This window comes from Chiloscyllium plagiosum, chromosome 2, assembly GCF_004010195.1.
Source record: "Chiloscyllium plagiosum isolate BGI_BamShark_2017 chromosome 2, ASM401019v2, whole genome shotgun sequence".
In the NCBI taxonomy this organism is placed as follows: domain Eukaryota; kingdom Metazoa; phylum Chordata; class Chondrichthyes; order Orectolobiformes; family Hemiscylliidae; genus Chiloscyllium; species Chiloscyllium plagiosum.
In genome coordinates, this window is record NC_057711.1 from 39917287 (window position 1) to 39937637 (window position 20351).

At 41.3% G+C, this 20351-nt stretch overlaps 1 protein-coding gene and 1 non-coding gene across 4 annotated transcripts in view; both read right to left on the reverse strand.

The window, feature by feature from the left end:
* The window catches only part of LOC122559054 (xanthine dehydrogenase-like), a 360223-nt gene extending 341825 nt beyond the window's left edge, over positions 1-18398 (reverse strand). Inside the window, exons 1-3 of one of the 3 annotated variants that reach the window (XM_043708284.1) lie at positions 17968-18049; positions 16022-16075; positions 2765-2866 (exon numbers count right to left, since the gene is read on the reverse strand). In XM_043708284.1, coding sequence (XP_043564219.1) covers positions 2765-2864 — 100 coding nt within the window. In that variant the 5' untranslated portion in view covers positions 2865-2866; positions 16022-16075; positions 17968-18049. Of the gene's footprint in view, positions 1-2764; positions 2867-16021; positions 16076-17967 lie in introns of all 3 variants that reach the window. The other 2 variants (XM_043708275.1, XM_043708265.1) reach the window with 2 other exon arrangements.
* Positions 14155-14226, reverse strand: trnaq-uug. Its single transcript has one exon. It is a non-coding gene; the product is annotated as a tRNA-Gln (tRNA).
* Positions 18399-20351: the final 1953 nt, after the last annotated feature.

The window sequence follows — 20351 nt, forward strand, 5'->3', positions numbered from 1 at the left end:
TTACATCATATGAGATTCAGGATGAGCTTGCCAATTAGATACAAAATTGGCTTGATGGTAGGAGACAGAGGGTGGTGGTTTCTCAGACTAGAGGCCTGTGACCATCAGTGCTCCACAGGAATCAGTACTGAATCCACTTTTATCTGTCAGTCATACAAACAGTTTGGAGGAGAATGTAGAAGACATGATTGGTAAGTTTGTAGTGGTGGTATAATGGATAGTGGAGAAGCTTATCCAAGGTTACAAAGATATCTTGATCAATTGAGCTGAGGAGTGGCAGATAGAGTTTAATTCAAATAAATGCAAGGGATTGCATTTGGTGAAACAAACAAGGCCAGGACTTATACAATTAATTGTAGAACAGAGAGACCTTAGGATTCAGATACATAGTTCTTTGAAATCTACATCACAGGTAGACCGGGTGGTTAAGGCAGTGTTTAGCATGCTTGCCCTCAGAGCTCAGACCTTTCAAGTACAGGAATTGAGATACCATGTTGAGGTTGTGGAGGACATTGGTAAGTCCTCTTCTGGAGTACTGTGTGCAGTCTGGTCACCCCGCTTTAGAAAGGATATTATTAAATTGGAGAGGCTTCAGAAAAAATATTTACCAGGATGTTGCCAGGAATGGAGGGTTTGAGTTAAAAAAAAATAGACTGGAAAGACTGAGACTTTTTTCACTGGATTGTATGAGGTTGAGGGGTGACTTTATAGAGGTTTATAAAATCATGAGGGGCATGGAGAAGGTGAATAGATAAAGGTGTTTTCCCTAGGTTGCGGAAATTCAAAACAAGGGAGCATATTTTTAAAGATGAGAGGAGAAAGAAAGATATAAAGGGCAACTTTTTACATAGAGTGGTTACATATGAACATGAACTAGGGGCAGGAGTAACCACTTTGGCCCTCTGCGCCTACTCTGCTATTCAATAAGATCATGGCTGATCTTTTTGTGGCCTCAGCTACATTTACCCACCTTCTCACCATAACCTTTAATTTCTTGATTGTTCAAAATAATTATCAATCTTAGCTTTAAAAACATTTACTGAAGTAGCATCAACTACTTCACTGAACAGAGAATTCCATAGACTTACAACCCTCTGGGTGAAGAAGCTCCTTCTCAATTCAGTCCTGAAGCTGCTCCCCCTAATTCTGAGGCTGTGCCCTCTTGTTCTAGTTTCATCTGCCAGTGGAAACATCATCTCTATGTCTATCTTATCTATTCCCTTCATAATTTTATGTTTCTAAGCTTCTAAATTCCAATGAATATAATCCCAGTCTACTCAGTCTCCTCATAAGCCAATCCTCTCAATTTTGGAATCAACCGAGTGAACCTCCTCTGCACCTCCTCTCGTGCCAGTCCATCCTTTCTCAAGTAAGGAGACCAAAACTGCCCATGGTACTTCAGGTGTGGCCTCACCAGCACCCTATACAGCTGCAGCATAATCTTCCTGCTTTTAAATTCAATCCCTTTAGCAATGAAGGACAAAATTCCATTTGCCTTCCCAATTACTTGTTGTACCTGCAGACCAAACCTCTGATTCATGCACAAGGATACCCAGGTCCCTCTGCACAGCAGCATTCTGCAACTTTTTAACCATTCAAATAATAGTCCTTTTTACTTTGATTCCTACCAAAATGGATGACTTAACATTTATTAACATGGTATTCCATCTGCCAGATGTTTGACAATGCATTTAAAGTATCTGTGGTCCTCTACAAAGTTTCACAGTCCTCTGAACACTTCGCTCTGCTACTCATGTTAGTGTTAACTGCAAACTTTGACATTTTCTCATGTGTGGAATGAATTGCCAGAGTAAGTGGTGGATGCAAGTACAGTTACAACATTTAAAATACTTTTGGGTAAGGACGTGAATAGGAAATGTTGAGGGATATGGGCCAACTGCAGGCAAGTGGGAATAGTTTAGTTTGGAAACAGGGTCTGGTTTCCATGCTGACTGACAATGAAAGCAAACCACCATCCTTTCTTGGTCTGAACTACAGAATGCCAGACCTACAGCAGTGTGGTTGACTCAACTGTCCTCTGGGTAATTAGAGATGGCCAATAAATGCTGGCCCAGCTAGCAATTAAAACTAAAACTAGATTTACACTCTTTACCAATTTTCTTTGTACTAGAGTCCACCTGCTAATGAATCAGACCTCTCCTCTTGTTCAGTACAAATTTGATTCGCCAACTTTAAGTCGTCACTAGACAAGCACATGGACGTACATGGAATAGTGTAGGTTAGATGGGCTTCAGATTGGTATGACAGTTCAGCGCAACATCGAGGGCCGAAGGGCCTGTACTGCGCTGTAATGTTCTATGTAAATGTTGGCTTCCTCTGGAATTTGTATTCTTGCAAAATGTCCTGCCAGAATGCAGGATGAGAAACTTCAACATAATGTCAATTTTTTTTTCCCACTGAAATATTAAAAAGTAACAATACTCATTTTAAATGCTTTAAATAGCAAGTAATAGCCTGAGTAAACTTCACTTTAAACAAAAAAGGGCACCCAGATTTTTTTTTTACAAATGTGGGGGAAAAAAAACAAAGAGGAGAAAAGAAAGGCAGTTTTATTAAAAATCCTTGGAGATTTCCAAAGCTGATTCATAGGTTGGTGAAATTGTATTAAGCAATGCTTCCATTTACTAAGCCTAGGAATTTTTAAAAAAATCCATATCCAGTGTTACTCAAATGGTGGAACAAACTTAACGACTGTCTTGACTTATCACCTGATCTATAATTATTCACAAGATGTAGGTTTTACCGTCATGTAAAACTCCATTCACTTGAATCATATATCGTTGTGCAGCAGTCCGATCTTCTACTGAGTCATTACTTTGTCCCGGAGGTGAGGCCGTCTCCATCTCTAAAGACATGGTGAAACACAATCAGAACATAAACAATAGTACATGCTCAAAATATGAAAACAAACTCTCAGAACAGAAGCACAAAATTTGTGAATTGTTGGACTTAAGATTGTATCAGATCATTTACTGTGCTTTAAGAGCAAGCAGAGGAAAAAAAAGCAAATATAGAAAAAAGGTTGTACCACATTGCTAGTACAGTTGCAAAGGCATTACTACATTACTAACACAGAAACGCTGAAACAGGAAGGTATTTTTCTTTACAAACACTATGGTTGCTGGTTCTAACCTGCACTTGCTACTATTGAGGTCTGTTTGTATCACCAACTGTATAAAGCGCACTTCCAGTAAACATTGTACTCAGGGCAGAAACAAAACCATTGCTGCATTCACTCAACGCTTTTAGTTTCATGAAAAAAGTTAAATAGGGTCTCTAATACATGCACTTTTCAATGCATGTAACCCAAGAAAATAAAACTTAAAAAAAAGGTACCAGAAAATAAAACCTTCATGGACAGGATTTTCTTCTTCATGGTATCTAAGAAAAGCAAGAGCCTGGAAATAGCAAATGGGAAGGGTGGGGAAAGGAGAACATATATTCCTGACAGACCCAGTTAAGTTGTTTGCCCAAACTAAAAAGTATTTTTGTATATATTATACAATACCAATTTTTTTAAAAAATCACTGACTAGGCTGGCTCAAACATGTAAATTTTAAAATAATTCATATTAAAAATATTACTCAATATAATTAAAGACTGGCAGTCTAATTTCATTAGCACATCTGAAAATGATTTGCCACAAATAAAACAGATACTTTATCTAGCAATCTACCACCTACAAGAAATCAAATTTTAAAAATACTATTCGTGACACTTTCAGTAATATTTGCCGTGTTTTCTTGTGTTATCAGTAAGAAACAAATTGAGTCACACAAATTCCATTTACTTGACAAGCTCAAGCAGGGTCAACAGCTTAGACTAAAATTTGCAGTTCAGGATGTGTGCAACTCCAAGCACTGCTTCTGCTGAACTATTAAAGGTTAGTTGGTCATGTGATTTATGCTGCTAAGTCCAAGGCTAGGATGTATCAAGTTATACAACTCCTAAAATAACATTACACCATCTGTTTTTCACCACACCTTAGCCAAGACATAGCTACATGAAGTGTGAATGCAGACGTTAGTACACAGAGGGGCCTCAACTATCTGAATGAGATGGGCAGGCAGTATTTTGTTCGGATAATTGATTATTCGGATAACTGATTCAATGCCTCTCCTTGGGGACTTGGAGCTTTCTGAAGATTCCTTTTTCCTCACTCTGCCTGTCTTGCTCCCTCTCGCTGTCTCAGGGTTTGTTTCTGAGCAGACACACACTTGTAAGGGACCTGTAGCATTGCTGAAGCCTCTCCTTGCCGCTGCTTCAATGGGATTGACAGAGTAAGCACTTGCTATGTCCACCCCCTGTTCAGGAGATTAAGCAACAACACCGACCCCCCCCTCCCCTGCCTGCACACTCCCACTTCCACCATCCACCCTGCGCACCCCCACCCCCAGAATGGAGATGGCAGCCGGACTGGACACCAACAGCAAGACTGCTGCCGCCTTTGAGGGGTGAGTCTCAAAATAGCACACACACACAACTTTTTGACAAGTTCCCACTCTGTCCTGTACAGGACAATGTTGGAGAGATTATCTGGGGAAGGGGGTGGTTTAGGGCACACCTCTGTCTAGAACTCCAGGAAAAGTGTGGAGAGATAGAGAGGGAGGGAAGGAGATCAGTCATTTGGAGACAGTGCCTGGGCTCCAATCGATGTCCAGGACTGTTCTCGGCAGCATTTCAGTAAGCCAAATTCACTTTTAATCACTGTAAACAAAAGACGCAATCAGTGTTGGTACACCCCTTTGATGTAATGTTTCTATCTAAACCTCGAAATCTTCTTCGGTTAATCCGAAATTCGGATAATTGATATTCAAATAATCGAGGTTCCTCTGTAGTTACAAATTTCTTCATTTATTACTGTAACTATTTACATAACTGTATAAAAACGTGGAAGGAAAATCTTCCAAATGGGGTTTCAAAGGGAGTGAATTCCTGAAATGAAGAATATCACTGTTCAGCATTCAGCGTGGATACTATAGCTTGTGAATTTGGAATTTGGTTTCTCCGCGTTTGGAAATTTGACAACATGGAGAGAAAACTTAAGATTTCTTGGGCCCAAACATGCACCCCCTCCCCTGTCAAAGTGATAGGTAGCACCCAAGTGTAGCGTTCAGCTCACATTTTCAGCAGATTCATTTGTACCAGCAGGGGGAAGGGTGTGAATCCCAAATTCGGCAGGGCCTTCTGAACAACACATTCAGTTAAGAAATAGCCAATAGAATTAGAAAAAAACAATAAACACCTCCACAAATGCTTCAATTTTTTTGCAGTGAAACTGCTAAAACCCAACTGAGCAGCTTTTTTTCTTCTGAGAGAGGTTTACTTTTTCCAGCTGTTTATTTGGCAAGACAAATGCAGTTATTGTTACAAGTTTCCAGTTAGGGACAAGAATCAAACACTCCTTCCCTAGACCAAAAGTGAGCAGTCACCAGCAGCAACTCATAGCCACAGCCAATTACTCAACTGATAGGAACAAGGTAGTAAAACAAAGACAAAAGACAAAAACAGAAACTGCCAGAGAAACTCAGATCTGCCAACACCTCTTGAGGAAAAAAAATTAACATGGAGTCCTTAGAATACGGAATTCAGTTTTGAGGGTGGGTCACTGTACACAAAACTGTTTTCTCTCCACAGATGCTGCCAGACTTGGAGTTTATCCTGCAATTTATTTGTTTCAGGTGTCAAAGTTGGGCTGGTAAGATCCACTTTTACCAAACTACTCTGTTAAACAAGAAGGAAAATCCTTATCACCAAGTCTCAAACTCCAAATCTTCTCTAGTGCTGGTGAGTATTTTGATGTTGTGGAGACAGGGTGGAAAAGGAATTAAGGTTTGCTAACCTGCCTGGTCATAGAATACAGTGGTACTAATTATCTGTAGCTTACATTTCTGAAAATCAGATTAAACTTGCTCACTAACAAGCCAGTGTTTAAAATTTAAAAGGGAGGGATGAAACTGGAATTCAATATGGCCTTTTGAAGCTTAGAACATTGGTATTTTGAGAAAGATTCTCTGGGCCCACAGCTATTGACAAACAGTAAGACCTGTGTATGTTTTGTAAATAGTGTACTGTAGATTGTATCATTGACTCCCAATAATTTTAAATCTGGAAGTTTACCCCACTCCAAGTGGGGCAGATTCAGCATTGAAGACATGGAGAGTAGGAGGTCACACTTAAAAGAGCAATCATGATCGTTTTAAATGGTGAACTATTCCTGATCCCATTCCTTGCGTCTTTGGTCACTTGTTACCACTGAATGCTAGAGAGAAAAAAAAAACATTGGCTGATGCATTCAAAAGTAATTGAACTGTTAATGGCATACTAAGTTTTCATTAGAGCTCAAAACAAAAATACCTCAATGGCACTGATTTTAAATTACTGATCATTCCTTTGTTTCATACATCTGATGTTATCCAGATTTATTTCTCTACCATAGCTTTCCATTGCTCAACCTAGTAAACTTGGAGTAATTTTAATTGGACATACCCAGGTGGAAAGAGTAGCTGCCCTGGAAGTGGCAGAAAATACCAAACTCAACTGAGCTTATCCAGCTGAGCAGACAATCAGGATAATGTCAGTCATGGATGAGGGAGCGGAGTAGATTAGATTCCCTACAGTGTGGAAACAGGCCCTTCGGCCCACCAAGTCCACACCAACCCTCCAAAGAGCAACCCATCCAGACCCATTTCCTTCTGATTAATGCACCAAACCCATGGACAATATTGGCCAATTCACCTGCCCTTCACATCTTTCTGACTGTGGGAGGAAACTGGAGCACCCGGAGGAAACCCACGCAGACACAGAGAAAATGTGGTGTTGGAAAGCAAAAGATATTTGTAGTGCGGTAGTAATGAACCACAGACTAGAAGGCCCAGGTTCAAGTCCCACTTGCTCCAGACCGGTGTACTTGCAACTCTGAATAGATGGATTAGGAAAATATCTACACAGAGCAAGAAAATGTGTAGGGTGAGGAGGAGGTATCCTGAGAGGTGAGGGAACAGTGCCAAAAGTGGTTAGCGGTGATTCAGGTTCTCCACCCACACAACATCCTCACTGGAGGGAGATTCAAGTTTTGTGCTGCCACATTTGGAGAAGAACTGAGGCTACAGAAGAGCAACAGGTTCTGTACGTAGCAATTCTGTGACTCTTGGGGCAGAACAGTGGTTAGTACTGCTGCCTCACAGCACCAAGGACTTGGGTTCAATTCTAACCTTGGGCATGGGTTCCTAACAGGTGCTCCAGTTTTTCTCACACAGTTCTAAGATTTGCAATAGATTAGCTGGTTAAATTGCACCGTAGCATCCGGGGATGTAGAGGCTAGGTGTATTAGCCATGGTAAATATGGGAATGGGGAGTGGGGGTAAGCTGGGTGGTGGTGAGATGCTTTTGAATTTCGGTGCTGACTTGATGGGTCGAATAGCCTTTATCTGCACTGTAGGGATTGTACAATTCTATAAACTTCAAGGCTGGTAGCATCTTTTGTTTTACCAATTAATGTCAGCCCACTTTCATTTTTACACACTGTGGCTTGCCCAATCCAATTGGGATTCAGGCTGCAGTTGGTTGTTTCTGTTTTCAACATGCTCAAAATTAACAAAAATGAACAAGTTTAATTATTTAAAAAGCAGCAAACAGTAACAGCCATTTCGCCAATGCAGTTTAAAATGATGCACAAGCTTTGAATTTGAGTTCACAGTCAGTCGAATACCTCTGATTGGTTGTTTTGCAAATCTCTCATGCAACTAATACACAAATACTTCTTAGTAACTGCTCAATTCCAATGGAAGTCTTTTTTTTATTTTTCAGAGCAGTGCAAGCATGCCTGCAAGGGCTGCTGTAAGTAGATCATGCTGAACAAACGTATATGAAAAGCAATCTTTAAACCATCCTGCAGACTCCCTTTTGATATTCAAGAATGGAGCTGTTTTACTTGAACAATTTGAACAAGTGTATCTGTTGCATTTGGTCAGTTCCACCTATTCTAAAGAAATCCTCACTTTTCCTTTGTGTGATAGCATGGTGATGCATGGTAATTGTTGCTATTCAAGTGCTATCTTTTTTTTAGATTAGATTAGATTAGCTTAGATTAGATTACTTACAGTGTGGAAACAGGCCCTTCGGCCCAACAAGTCCACACCGCCCCGCCGAAGCGCAACCCACCCATATACCTACATCTACCCCTTACCTAACACTACGGGCAATTTAGCATGGCCAATTCACCTGACCTGCACATCTTTGGACTGTGGGAGGAAACCGGAGCAAACCCTCGCAGACACGGGGAGAATGTGCAAACTCCACACAGTCGGTCGCCTGAGACGGGAATTGAAGCCGGGTCTCTGGCGCTGTGAGGCAACAGTGCTAACCACTGTGCCACCATGCCGCATAATGAATTGTTTAAGGATATCAAAGTACTCACATGCTATTTGTCCACATTATGGACTCTTTTTAAAGGGTAGGTTAGATTGTTCCCATGGCAGGAAATATGAAGCATTGCCCCAACATAGTATTTCCCTTTATCCTTGTCGGATGCATATGGTTAGAAAGATAATTACCAACACCATCTTGACTGTTTTCTTTCTAATTGACTTTGCCTGTGTCAAATAAATGTTTCCACATCTCTCAGTACTTAGTTAAGCATGCTATCTCAAAAGAAAGTGTGAGAGTCATATGTGCTCAGTCACATTCAGCCAACTCTCTCTCAAAAATCAACTAGTCAAGCTACTGGGACAATTTATACAATCAACACAGGAATTCTTGGACATCATCAGAAATATACACATAGACAAGGAAGAAACTATGGTCTCATTCGACGTAACGGCACTGTTCACCTCTATTGACAAAACCCTAGCCAGAGAAACAATAGCCAATCTGCTGGACATACAGAACAGGTAACAGGACGTTGAACCTATCAACAAAGACGGCATACTTAAACTACTGGACTTGTGCCTCACAACACACTTCACATTCAACAACCAGATATACGAACAAATCAACGGAACACCCATGGGCTCATCAATCTCTGGACTCTAAGCAGAAGCAGCAATGCAAAGGTTGGAACAAACAGTCTTTCCACAAATTCAACCCAAACTCTGGGTCAGATATGTTGATGACACCTTTGTAATCATTAAAAACACAGAAATAGAGAACACACACCGGATCATCAACGCCAACTCCCATTCCTAGACGTGATGGTACAGAGAACACCGAACGGAGAATTCACCACCAAGGTACACAGGAAAGCCACACACACAGACCAAGTCCTGAACTATGAAAGCAACCACCCCAACACACACAAACGAAGTTGCATCAAGACACTATTCAAAAGGGCCACAACACACTGCAGCACACCAGAACTACAAAAAGAGGAAGAGGAACATCTGTACAAGGTATTCGCCAAAAATGGATACTTGTGCAATTTCATCAACAGATGCCTAAGAGAAAGACAATGGAACAAGGACACGCCGGAACCCAAAGGACTAGCCACACCACCATACATCAGGAGCATTTCAGAAATGACAGCCAGACTATTGCGACCACTAGGACTTATAACAGCACACAAACCAACAGCCACCCTCAGACAACAACTCACCAGAACGAAGGACCCGATACCCAGCATGAGCAAAACTAATGTAGTGTACAAAATCACATGCAAGGACTGCACAAAACACTACATAGGACAAACAGGAAGACAGCTAACAATCCACATCCACGAACATCAACTAGCCACGAAACGACACGACCAGCTATCCATAGTAGCCACACACGCAGATGACAAGCAACATGAATTCGACTGGGACAACACTACCATTATAGGGCAAGCCAAACAAAGAACAGCCAGGGAATTCCCAGAAGCATGGCACCCATCCACAAACTCCATCAACAAACACATAGACCTAGACCCAATATACCGGCCACTACAGTGGACAGCTGAAACGGAAGCGGCAGGGACATGCGACTATAAATGCCGGAGGAAACACCACAGAAGCGCTTCACAGGAGGCTCCCAAGCACTGAGGATGTCACCTAGACAGGGGACGAAACGTTTGCAACAAAAATTTCAGCTCGGCGAACAGAACCACAACAGCAGTTAAGAGAATGTTCACTAGACTGATCTTGAGTCTGGATCAGTGGTGCTGGAAGAGCACAGCAATTCAGGCAGCTTCCGAGGACAGGCAAAATCGACGTTTCGGGCAAAAGCCCTTCTTGAGTTTGACAGGAACCCTCTTATGAGGAGAGGTTGAGTACATTATGGAATTTAGAAGAATGAGAGACCACCTGATTGAAACACTGATTCTGAGAGCACGTGACAGGGTTGTTGCAGAAACATGTTTTCCCCTTTGGGTGAATCTAGGACTCGAGGACATAATCTCACAATAAGGAGTTGCACACTTTATAACTGATAAGGAGGAATTTCTTCTTTGTGAGTAATGAATTTGGAATCTTTTTTCAGCAGAGGGCTGTTGAGGTTGGGATATCAGGCACATTCAAGACTGAGGGAGTCATGCTTTTTCAAAGGAATCCAGGGAAGAGGCAGAAACATCGGCCAGATTTCATTCAATGGGCTGAATGGCCTACTTCTGCATCTTACGGTCTAACCATTTCGAACTGCTTCAATGACCATTCCTTCAGCGTGAGGTCGGGGTGGGATTTTTGCTGCACAGCGTTCAACACAATTTGTGATTCCTCAGATGCTGAAGCAGTCCATGACCAAGTGCAGCAAGACCTGGTCAATATCCAGAAACAAAGAAAATATATTTCTCAGACTTTGAGCAGAGTAATTGCTTAATACAAGCCAGCACAATTGAAATAGAACTGAAATATTTTTATGGATTTGTGCCTCAATTTCTGGATATGTAGATAACAACATTTATTTAAAAACATAGAATAAATTGCTGGCTTTTGACCTGATGGGGTCAAGTAAAACCGTAGACCACCAGTACCTGGACTACACCTCCCACCCTGTCTCCTGTAAACACGCTTTCCCTTATTCCCAGCTCTTCTGCTGCATCTGCTCCGAGGAGCAGCTGAAACTGACAACCGGAAGCGGCAGGGACAGGCCACTATAAATGCCGGAGGAAACACCACAGAAGCGCTTCACGGGAGGCTCCCAAGCACTGAGTATGTCACCTAGACAGGGGACGAAACGTTTGCAACAAAAATTTCCAGCTCGGCGAACAGAACCACAACAACGAGCACCCGAGCTACAAATCTTCACCCAAACTTTGAATTCTCTTAACTGCCTCCAATGCTAGTATATCATACCCTTACACGGGCCTCCGACACTGTTCACAGTGTTCCAGCGGTGATCTGATTAGTGTTTTGTACGGTTTCAGCAAAGCCTCCCTAACGTCATACTCCATTCTCTTTGAAATAAAAACCATTGGAATTCCCCATTACCCAGGAACTTGGATGCTAGCTTTGAGAGATTCATGGGTGTGGAATCCCAACCTCTTCTGCAGCACCCTGCAAACTTTCTCCATTGAACTAATATTCAGCTCCTCTATTCTTTCTGACAAACAGCATGACCTCAAAACCTCGATTTTGCCTACTGACTTAACCTATCTGCAGACTTAGTCATCCTCACCACTTGCCTTCTTGCCCAGATTGTCATCTACAAACCTGGTTCCAGGACATGCATATACAGGTGTGGAACATTAAACATTCTAAAAATCCAAATTTATTACAGCCACTGCTTCCCCTTCATTTTTCTTATTAACTCCTCAAAAGAATTTCAGTGCAATTTGTCAGGCACAATTTCCCCTTTCTGAAGCCATGCTGACACTGCTTGATCATACTGACTGTCAGTGCACTCTTCTGAAGAACTCCTGCAGAGGTGCCAGACCTCCAGCAATTACAACCAGGAGAGAGCGTTTTCTCTCCAATTCTCACAGACTCATTTCGATTGGGCTCTTGAGTAAATACTGTCCTTAATGACAGTAACCCTCACCACCTCTGGAATTAACTCCTGTGTCAGGTGTTTCAACAAAAATTAGATCAGGAGCTGATGGGCTTCAGCGGACGCTAAACTACAAGACAGTGAGCAGGTAATTATTCAGTGCCTGTGGATAACAATGTCAATGACACCTTGCTAATTGCAAGTAGACTTAAGGGAAAATTGGTGGCAGTCATGTAATCATGGGCATGGTGATCTGGAGGCCCAGATTAATGGGCACATGGGTCAAAATCCAACTGTGTAAGCTGGGAGAATTTGAATTCAATCAATAAGTAAAATGTGGAATTGAAAACTAATTTCATCGACAGAGCCATGCAACAATTATCAGTTACTGTCAAAATCCTACTGGTTCACTAATGTCTTTTCGAGCACAAAATCTACTACCCTTACAACCTCACCTGGTCTAGTCCCCATGTGGCTCCAAGTCCACAATAATGTTGTTTACATTAAAAACCCTCAGATTGCCAAGCAATTCACCCATTTCAAAAAATAAGGGATAAAAAATGCTGACCTGGCCAGTGAGGCCTACATTGTTTTTGAAAAGCCTAATGGGACAAAAATTGACAGGGCTGGACTTCTCCTGCTTCCAGGGAGGAGGTGGGGGGTTAGGTGGGATATACCTAGTTAATTCTCCACAACTGGAGAGATGCAATTTTTCGAACATCCTAGTGCTCAAAAATGAGGTGAGAATAGTTAGGTGGTTTGGTTAGGGGGCACAGTGCTTTCTACAGTACACATTTATCACTAAAGTGTTGTCAGGACCCACAGCCTTTTCAGTATCCAGTATCTTTAACCTTTTACAGTATCAAGAAACAGTTGAGGTCTTTATTATTAGTGGTCCAAAACTGGAAAACAATTGCTTTGAATCAAGGAAACTGGAAAAAAAATGGCTGCTATTTAAAAACAAAACTTTTCCTGGGCTGTTTACAGCTGGCACATCAAATGAAGGCAACAGGTGCACGATAAACTATGTTACTATTTGGAAACATCAAAGCTAGACAAATAGTCTCCACTTGTTTGTGTTCAGGAACAGCTTGCCTAATGACAGAGTTGTTGGGCTTTACTATTAACCAGTTATTCTGGATGCAAGAGAGCTCAATGTAACAGCAGCTTTTGAACGGATGTCTGACCAAATGATAGATTGTTTATATGAGCAGCACAGCAAAGAGAATCTAACCTCGGAAGGGAAATCAACATGAGAGATGTACCACTAATGTTAGCTGTTCGCATCCACTTCTCCTATAACTGCTTTCTTTGCGTAACCTTATCGATGGAAGGAGAAAGAGCTTACTGAAAAAAAACTGGAAATCACAGCAGGTCAGACAGCATCCACAAGCTAGCATTGAGTCTAGATGACTCATCAGATGAGTTATTTGACTCAAAACATTAGCTTGCTTGCTCTCCATGGATGCTCCCAGACCTGTTGTGATTTCCAGCACTTTTTGTTATTAATAGGTTCCAGCATCTGCAGTAATTTGTTCCTAGCATGAAAGGAAGCTTTCCAAGTATTGAAAGGATCGATTCCTGACCAATGATTGAACTTAAGTCATTAAAGACCTGTAAAGACTAATCAATTCATTGAATCTTGTAATCCAGATTGGCAGTATTGAATGTTATTATCCTCCCCTACCCACCCCCACTACCCTTAATACCTACCAAGGTATAGCTTTTATGTGACTAGTTTAAACTCTAAGTCTGACCCCATACTTCTGTTACCTGCATTTAAAGACAAATGTTCACAAGCTCTTTTTTGGCTAATTATACAAAGTAGAATTGGCTGTACTGTTACAGGTAATCAAATGAGTGCAGTGAAAAGTCACCACCCATGGCACTCTCTTCAGTACAAAGGTCCCTGGGTACAGCTTCTTCAGTTAGTTATAGTTCTTAGAAATTTAGAGAAGTACAAAGTCCACAATAAAATACAGACTTTAGGAATAAGTTATAAAATGGAGGAAAAAAATTCAGAACAAGAGAGTTTTCCAACCCAAATATGATCGAAAATGCAATTTCAAATCAGAATTGGATAGCAAAGTAGAGTTGTAAATTTTGCTTTTGTTGAAACTTTATTGCTGGAACAGCACAGCAGGTCAGGCAGCATCCAGGGAACAGGAGATTCGACGTTTCGGGCACAGGCCCTTCCCGTCCCAAATTCAACAAGGGACGGGACGAAGCAAGTCGAGGTTCCGCCGAGATTCGAACTCGGATCGCTGGATTCAAAGTCCAGAGTGCTAGCCATTACACCACGGAACCAGCAGTGCTGCGGTTCCAGCAATAAAGTTTCAACTTTGATCTCCAGCATCTGCAGACCTCACTTTCTCCTTGTAAATTTTGCTGGTGATCAAACTTTTTCCACTTTTGTCAAGACTACAGGAATAGTGGGTTGGATTTCCAGTGTGCTATCCCAGCCAATCCTAACGCTATCATGGAGTGAATTAAATTGGCTGAAGGCTGCATCTGAGATGCTGGGGACCTCAGAGGCTGGACTGCTCTGATGTTAAAAAATTCAGTTGTACAAAGTGTTGCGGGAGATAGGGGAATCTGGTTGGAGCAGCAATTATTGCACATTCCTAATTGCCCAGATGCCCATTAAGAATCAACCACATTACCATGAGTCTGGAGTCCCATGTAGATCGACCAGGCAAAGAACCGCAAACTTTCTTCCCTGAAGGACATCACTAAATCAGATGTGAACAATGGTCATTGGCAATGGTAGTCAGGAGACTAGATTTTAATTGCAGATTTTCATTCACTTCAAATATGACCATCTGCCATGGTGGTATTCAAATCCAGTGTCCCCAGGGCATTAGCCTAGAGCCCTGGATATCTAAAGTTAAAGAGTGTGGTGCTGGAAAAGCACAGCCGGTCAAGCAGCTTCCGAGGAGCAGGAGATGATGAAGGGTTTATGTCTGAAACGTCGACTCTCCTGCTTCTCGAAAGCTGCTAACCGGCTGTGTTTTTCAAGCACCACACTCTAACTTTCGATATACAGCAACTGCAGTCCTCACTTTCACCCGGTATATCTAGTCCAGTGACATTACCACTATATCACCACCTCCCACAGATGCTCTGTCTTCCGTGGAAAGAGCTGTTTAAACAAAAATCTATCCCCATGCAGCATGGCAGGAAATGAAGGGTACTCCAACTGAAGGGTATCTTTCCTTTCTCAAGGGACCAGAGCAGACAAAAGGCAGTACTCTCCTTATCAATGACATTTGAGGAAACAGAGGCATGATGGAGGAGAAGGTAGTAAGACAAACTAAGTAAAATTAGTGTTATGAAGATGTGGGTGTACCTTTAAGAGAGTGAAGGACTTGGAAAGTACACCGAGTGCTGGAGAATTTACAAAGTAACATTTGATTCAGAACAAACAGCACTTGCTGAGTTGCCAAGAGACAAAAAACACAAATTTGAATTCGGCCAATCAGTTTAAAGTATACCCCGAGAAAAATATCAAATTCCAATCCAATTTGAATTGAGTATATTGACAATCTTATAAGCCAATGACAGAATCCAGTGCTTTCAGGGTATAAGACCAGGGGGAAAATTGAACAGTTGAGAGGAGAACTGCCAAGTCCAGAATGTAAACAGACTGCCTGAAAATAGCTCTCTTAAAGTTCCTTTTCGATCAGCAACATGGGATGCAGAAATTCCTAAAAAGAAAAGACGACATTGGAAGACCCAAATAGAAGAACAAAAGCTGCCTGGTTTTGAGATAAGAAGTATGGTTTTGTAAATCTTAATTGGGAGTTTTATCGGATTAGTATTATAGAAGGGAATGTAAAAGATAGGGGGTTAGAGGAAGAAATTGTAAATAGTGGTTAGTTAGTTATTCTCTGTTATACTTTAAGAAATAAGGTTGTTAATTTTTACTTTAAATAGTTCTTGGCCACTCTAATTTTAACAGATTACTGCATGGGATAATTATTTTCTGTGTAGCTGATTTTAAATTAAACAAGAGGGTTTACCCAGTGTTGTAACATTAGATAAAGCAAGAAAATTATCAAATGCAAGTTTGAAAACATCAATAAGAACAAAAATGTAGTACCTGCAAGAAAATCTTCACAATTTCAATTCTTTTTGAACTGATGAGGTGGAGTAACTGCAAGAAAGTAAATGGTGGTATTAAGAAGGTTCCTTGCATCATTAAGAATGCAGCCTAACTTTACAAATTTTAATTCATTTCAGCAATACAACCACAGCAACTTCTTGATATGCATGGAGAATTGGGCTGCAGGCTTGCTTTTCCTGTGGCCAGTGACAGAACAGTGCAGAGTCCAGCAATTGGTGGCAATCTGTGATGCCCAGGACGTATAATGTATTCCTCACTACAAGATGCTGGGACACTTATACCACATTATTGCTAAATAGTGTTATGGATATCATGCAATTTGGTGTAATGAATGAATGCATCATCTTTGCTACAAAGTATAGCAATAATTATCCAAGTTCTACAATGTTGTGCAGAGTAATAAAACAAAAATAATTGTTTCTGAGCTTCAGCATCCATACAGACCGAAAGTACTGGCTGCATTTAGGAGGCAATAGCCTAGTGGTATTATCGCTAGACTATTAAGCCAAGAACTCAGCTAATGTTCTAGAGTCCCAGATGGGAGAACTGGAATTCAATTTTTTAAAAATCTGGAATAATTAAGGATCTAATGATGGTGAAACCATTGTCAGAAAAACCCATCTGGTTCACTAGTGTCCTTTCAGGATGGGAATTTGCCATCTTTACCCAGTCTGGCCCACACTTGACTCCAGACCCATAGTAAAATGGTCGACTCTCAACTTGTCCTTTGAAAATGGTGCAGTTAGCCACTTGGTTGAAGGGCAGTAAGCATGACCAGGGCAAATTGACGCCTGGAGGAAGAGCGCCTTATCTTCCCCCCAGGAACCCTCCAGCTTCCTCATTTCCCCTCCCCCCACCTTTTCTCAGTCCCAACCCTCGGACTCAGCACCTCCTAGCAACACATTTTTCAGCTCTGATCTCCAGCATCTGCAGTCCTCACTTCCTTCTTCACGCAATCTAGTCTAATGTATTCACTGCTCACAATGTAGTCTCCTCGACATTGGGAAAATTAAGCAGAAACTGGTGACAGTTTCCCTTTTTGGCTGGAGTTCTGAGCAGTCACTTAACTTAAGTGTTAGCATCTGGAGAGAAATGAGAGTTATCAGACCTGCTGAACTTTTCCAGCAATTTGTTTTTGTTTCCGATTTCCAGTATCAGCAATTCTTATTTAGTATGCAACTCACGACTGACTTTTTTCCACCCTAACTCCCCCTCATGGGCTTAGCAACAATTCGACTACAAAAGGAATTCCATTGAGCTCACCAGTTTCTCCAGACTTCAGCTAAGTTTGATAAGATAATACTACATTCAATGTTCAATATTCAAATGCACAAACGTTTTCATGCCCACAAATCACACAATCTTAAAATCTCAGTCTTCCTATTTGAGATTTTATTGTTGTCATGAGCTAGACCTGTTTCCACAAGATACAGAACTGTTGAAACATGAAGTTCCTCCCCCCCAACAATATGTGTTTCACTTGGTGTACCTGGTAACCACGTTTGTACCAAGACTTGTTCAACTGCAATTTCTCATTATGGGGAGACTAACCTCACACTGACAGATCTCCTTAGACTCAAGTTTTAATCGGTTTGGCGGAAGCAGTTGGTTGTGTGGACTAAAGGACACCGCTCCCTGGCCATTTGCTTAGCTTCAGCATAACGTCTGAACAGCTGAAGAAACCTCTCTCTCAAATGCCCTGTCTCTTTCAGTTCTGCGCAACGCGCGACAGTACAGTTCACCGAGATCACATGAAAGTGGAATGGCGAGGTGGAAGAAACGAAACTATGCAAGTATAGCTCAACAAACTGCATAGCTCACTATCGAGGCTGGAGAGGAAAACATTAAATGCAATCCTCATGAAACATTCAGTGCATTCTGATCTACATTCAGAAATTGAGAGAGCGCAGTCGAAAACGAACCTTTAGCAATTTACAAAAGCAGTTGGCTTTCAGTATTAGCGTCACTTACGTCCGTGAAGTGACTTTCACTCGACAGCGGAAAAGGAGGATCGCACACTCGCGGTTCCTGGTAAACAAATGCCGAGAAAAGAAAGGGGCCACTTTAACACTGTCACTGCTGCACGGTCATGAGACGATAAAGATTTGGTAACGAAAGTCTATGCATTCACAATGAAACCATTCTAGCAAATAGCCCTTGGTTTTATTTAACTAATTCATTTTTAATTAACCTGTTCAGAGCTGTTAAAACACACCGCTTGATCTCTTGGTTCAGAGATAGAGACAGTGCAAGATCCTTAGAGTCATAACAGCGTGCAAACACACCCTTTGGTCCAAACAGTGTATCCTAAAAATGATCCCAAACAAAACTAGTCCCACTTGCCTGCTTCTGACCTTTATCCCTCCAAAATAACTTTTAAAAAGCAAAAGACTTAAACCATTTTCCCATAATTATTACAGAAGTAGAACAAAAAAGATTTAATGGAAGCAATAAAGAAATATTTAAGAGGCTTATTAAGTGAAAAAAATGATAAACTGGTCAGTTAAATTAACACCAAATTACAAACTCGATATAACCTGAATACATTTATTCCTGCCAATGAGGCATTATCATGATTTGGAGATGCCAGTGTTGGACTAGGGTGTACAAAGTTAAAAATCACACAACATCAGGCTATTTCCTGCTTGCCTGCATTTCTGTAGAAACTTGATGTCTATGTTGCTCTCTTCTTGGAGAGCCTCTCCACTTTAAGCTGGCAATTAGTGTTGTCGATAGTAGTCATGATTTGGAGATGCTGGTGTTGGACTGGGGTGTACAAAGTTAAAAATCATACAACACCACAATAACCACAATTATCAGTGAGTAAAATAAACCCCAGTAGTTTGTAGACTCAACATTTCAGGTCCTCTGCATTTTACCAGACAATTACTGCTGATTTATCATTTGTTTTGTGACTTTTAATAACATAAATAGTCTTTCACGTCAATTTGAAAAGGAAGGAAAATGGTTTTGAAGTTCATGTTCTACCTCTCAGGACAATTTAATAGTATATCTAATTCCCAGAGTATCATAGGGCTGTTCCCACATTGTCAGTGCTCACACATACAACTGGTGGTGGTTTAACTTAAGGGTCACTACATCTCAGGAGAAGGGACAGGTTGAGAAAGTGAAACCTTCATGGTAACCTCAGTTGGTACAAGAATTAAAACCACAATGCTCTGCATCACAAACCAGCTATCCAGCCAACTGAGCCAACTAAGCTGGTTCAGTATGTCTGAACAGGTTGAATGAAATAACTACATTTCTAATATATGCAAGCTGACCCCATTATGTTTTGGGCTCTTGTGGTAGTGTCTCTACATCTGAACCAGACAGCCTGGGTTCAAACCCTACCTGGAAAAGGGTATGGATCCTGACAACATTCCAGCAATCGTACTAAAGACTTTTACTCCAGAACTTATCACGCCCCTAGCCAAGCTGTTAGAACACTGGCATCGACCTGGAAATGTGGAAAAATACCTAAACACAAAAATCTGGTCAAATTAGTCTATTCTCTATCATCACCCAAAGTTATGGAACAGGTTGTCAACAACGCTGTCAAAGAGCACTTGCGGAGGAATAATCTGCTCACTGACACTCCGTTTGTACCCTGCCAGGGCCATTCAACCCCTGACCTCATTACAGCCTTGGTCCACATACAGACAAAATAGTTCAACTCCAGGGGTAAGATAAGAGTGACTGCCCTTGACATAAAGGCAGCATTTGATCAAATATAGCATTAACGTGCCCTAGAAAAATTGGAATCAGTGGGAGATAAGAAAACCAGAAATTGCTGGAGAAACGTGGCATTATCTGTGGAGAGAAAACAGTTAACATTTCAAACCTAGTCACCCTCCTTCAGAACGGAGACCTAGTGGAGATGTTCACCTATGATTGCACAATATTTAGCACCATTTGCAACACCTCAGACTCAAAAGCAGTCAATATACAAATGCAGCAAAACCTTGCGAATATCCATGTTTGGGCTGATAAGTGGCAAGCAATGTTCACACCACACAAGTGCTAGACATTGACCCTCTCCAACAAGACAAAATCTAACCATTGTTCCTTGACTTTCAATAGCGTTATGATCACGAAATTCTCCCACTATCAAGATCTTGAAGGTTACCATTGAAACTGAACTACACTGGACATGTTATTACAGTAGCTACAAGATAAATTAGAGGCTAAGAACTCTGCAAAGAAAAACTCATTTCCTGAATTCCTTGAAAGGAGAAAATGAGGATTGCAGACGCTGGAGATCAGAGTCAAAGAGTGAGGTGCTAGTGAAGCACAGCCAGTCAGC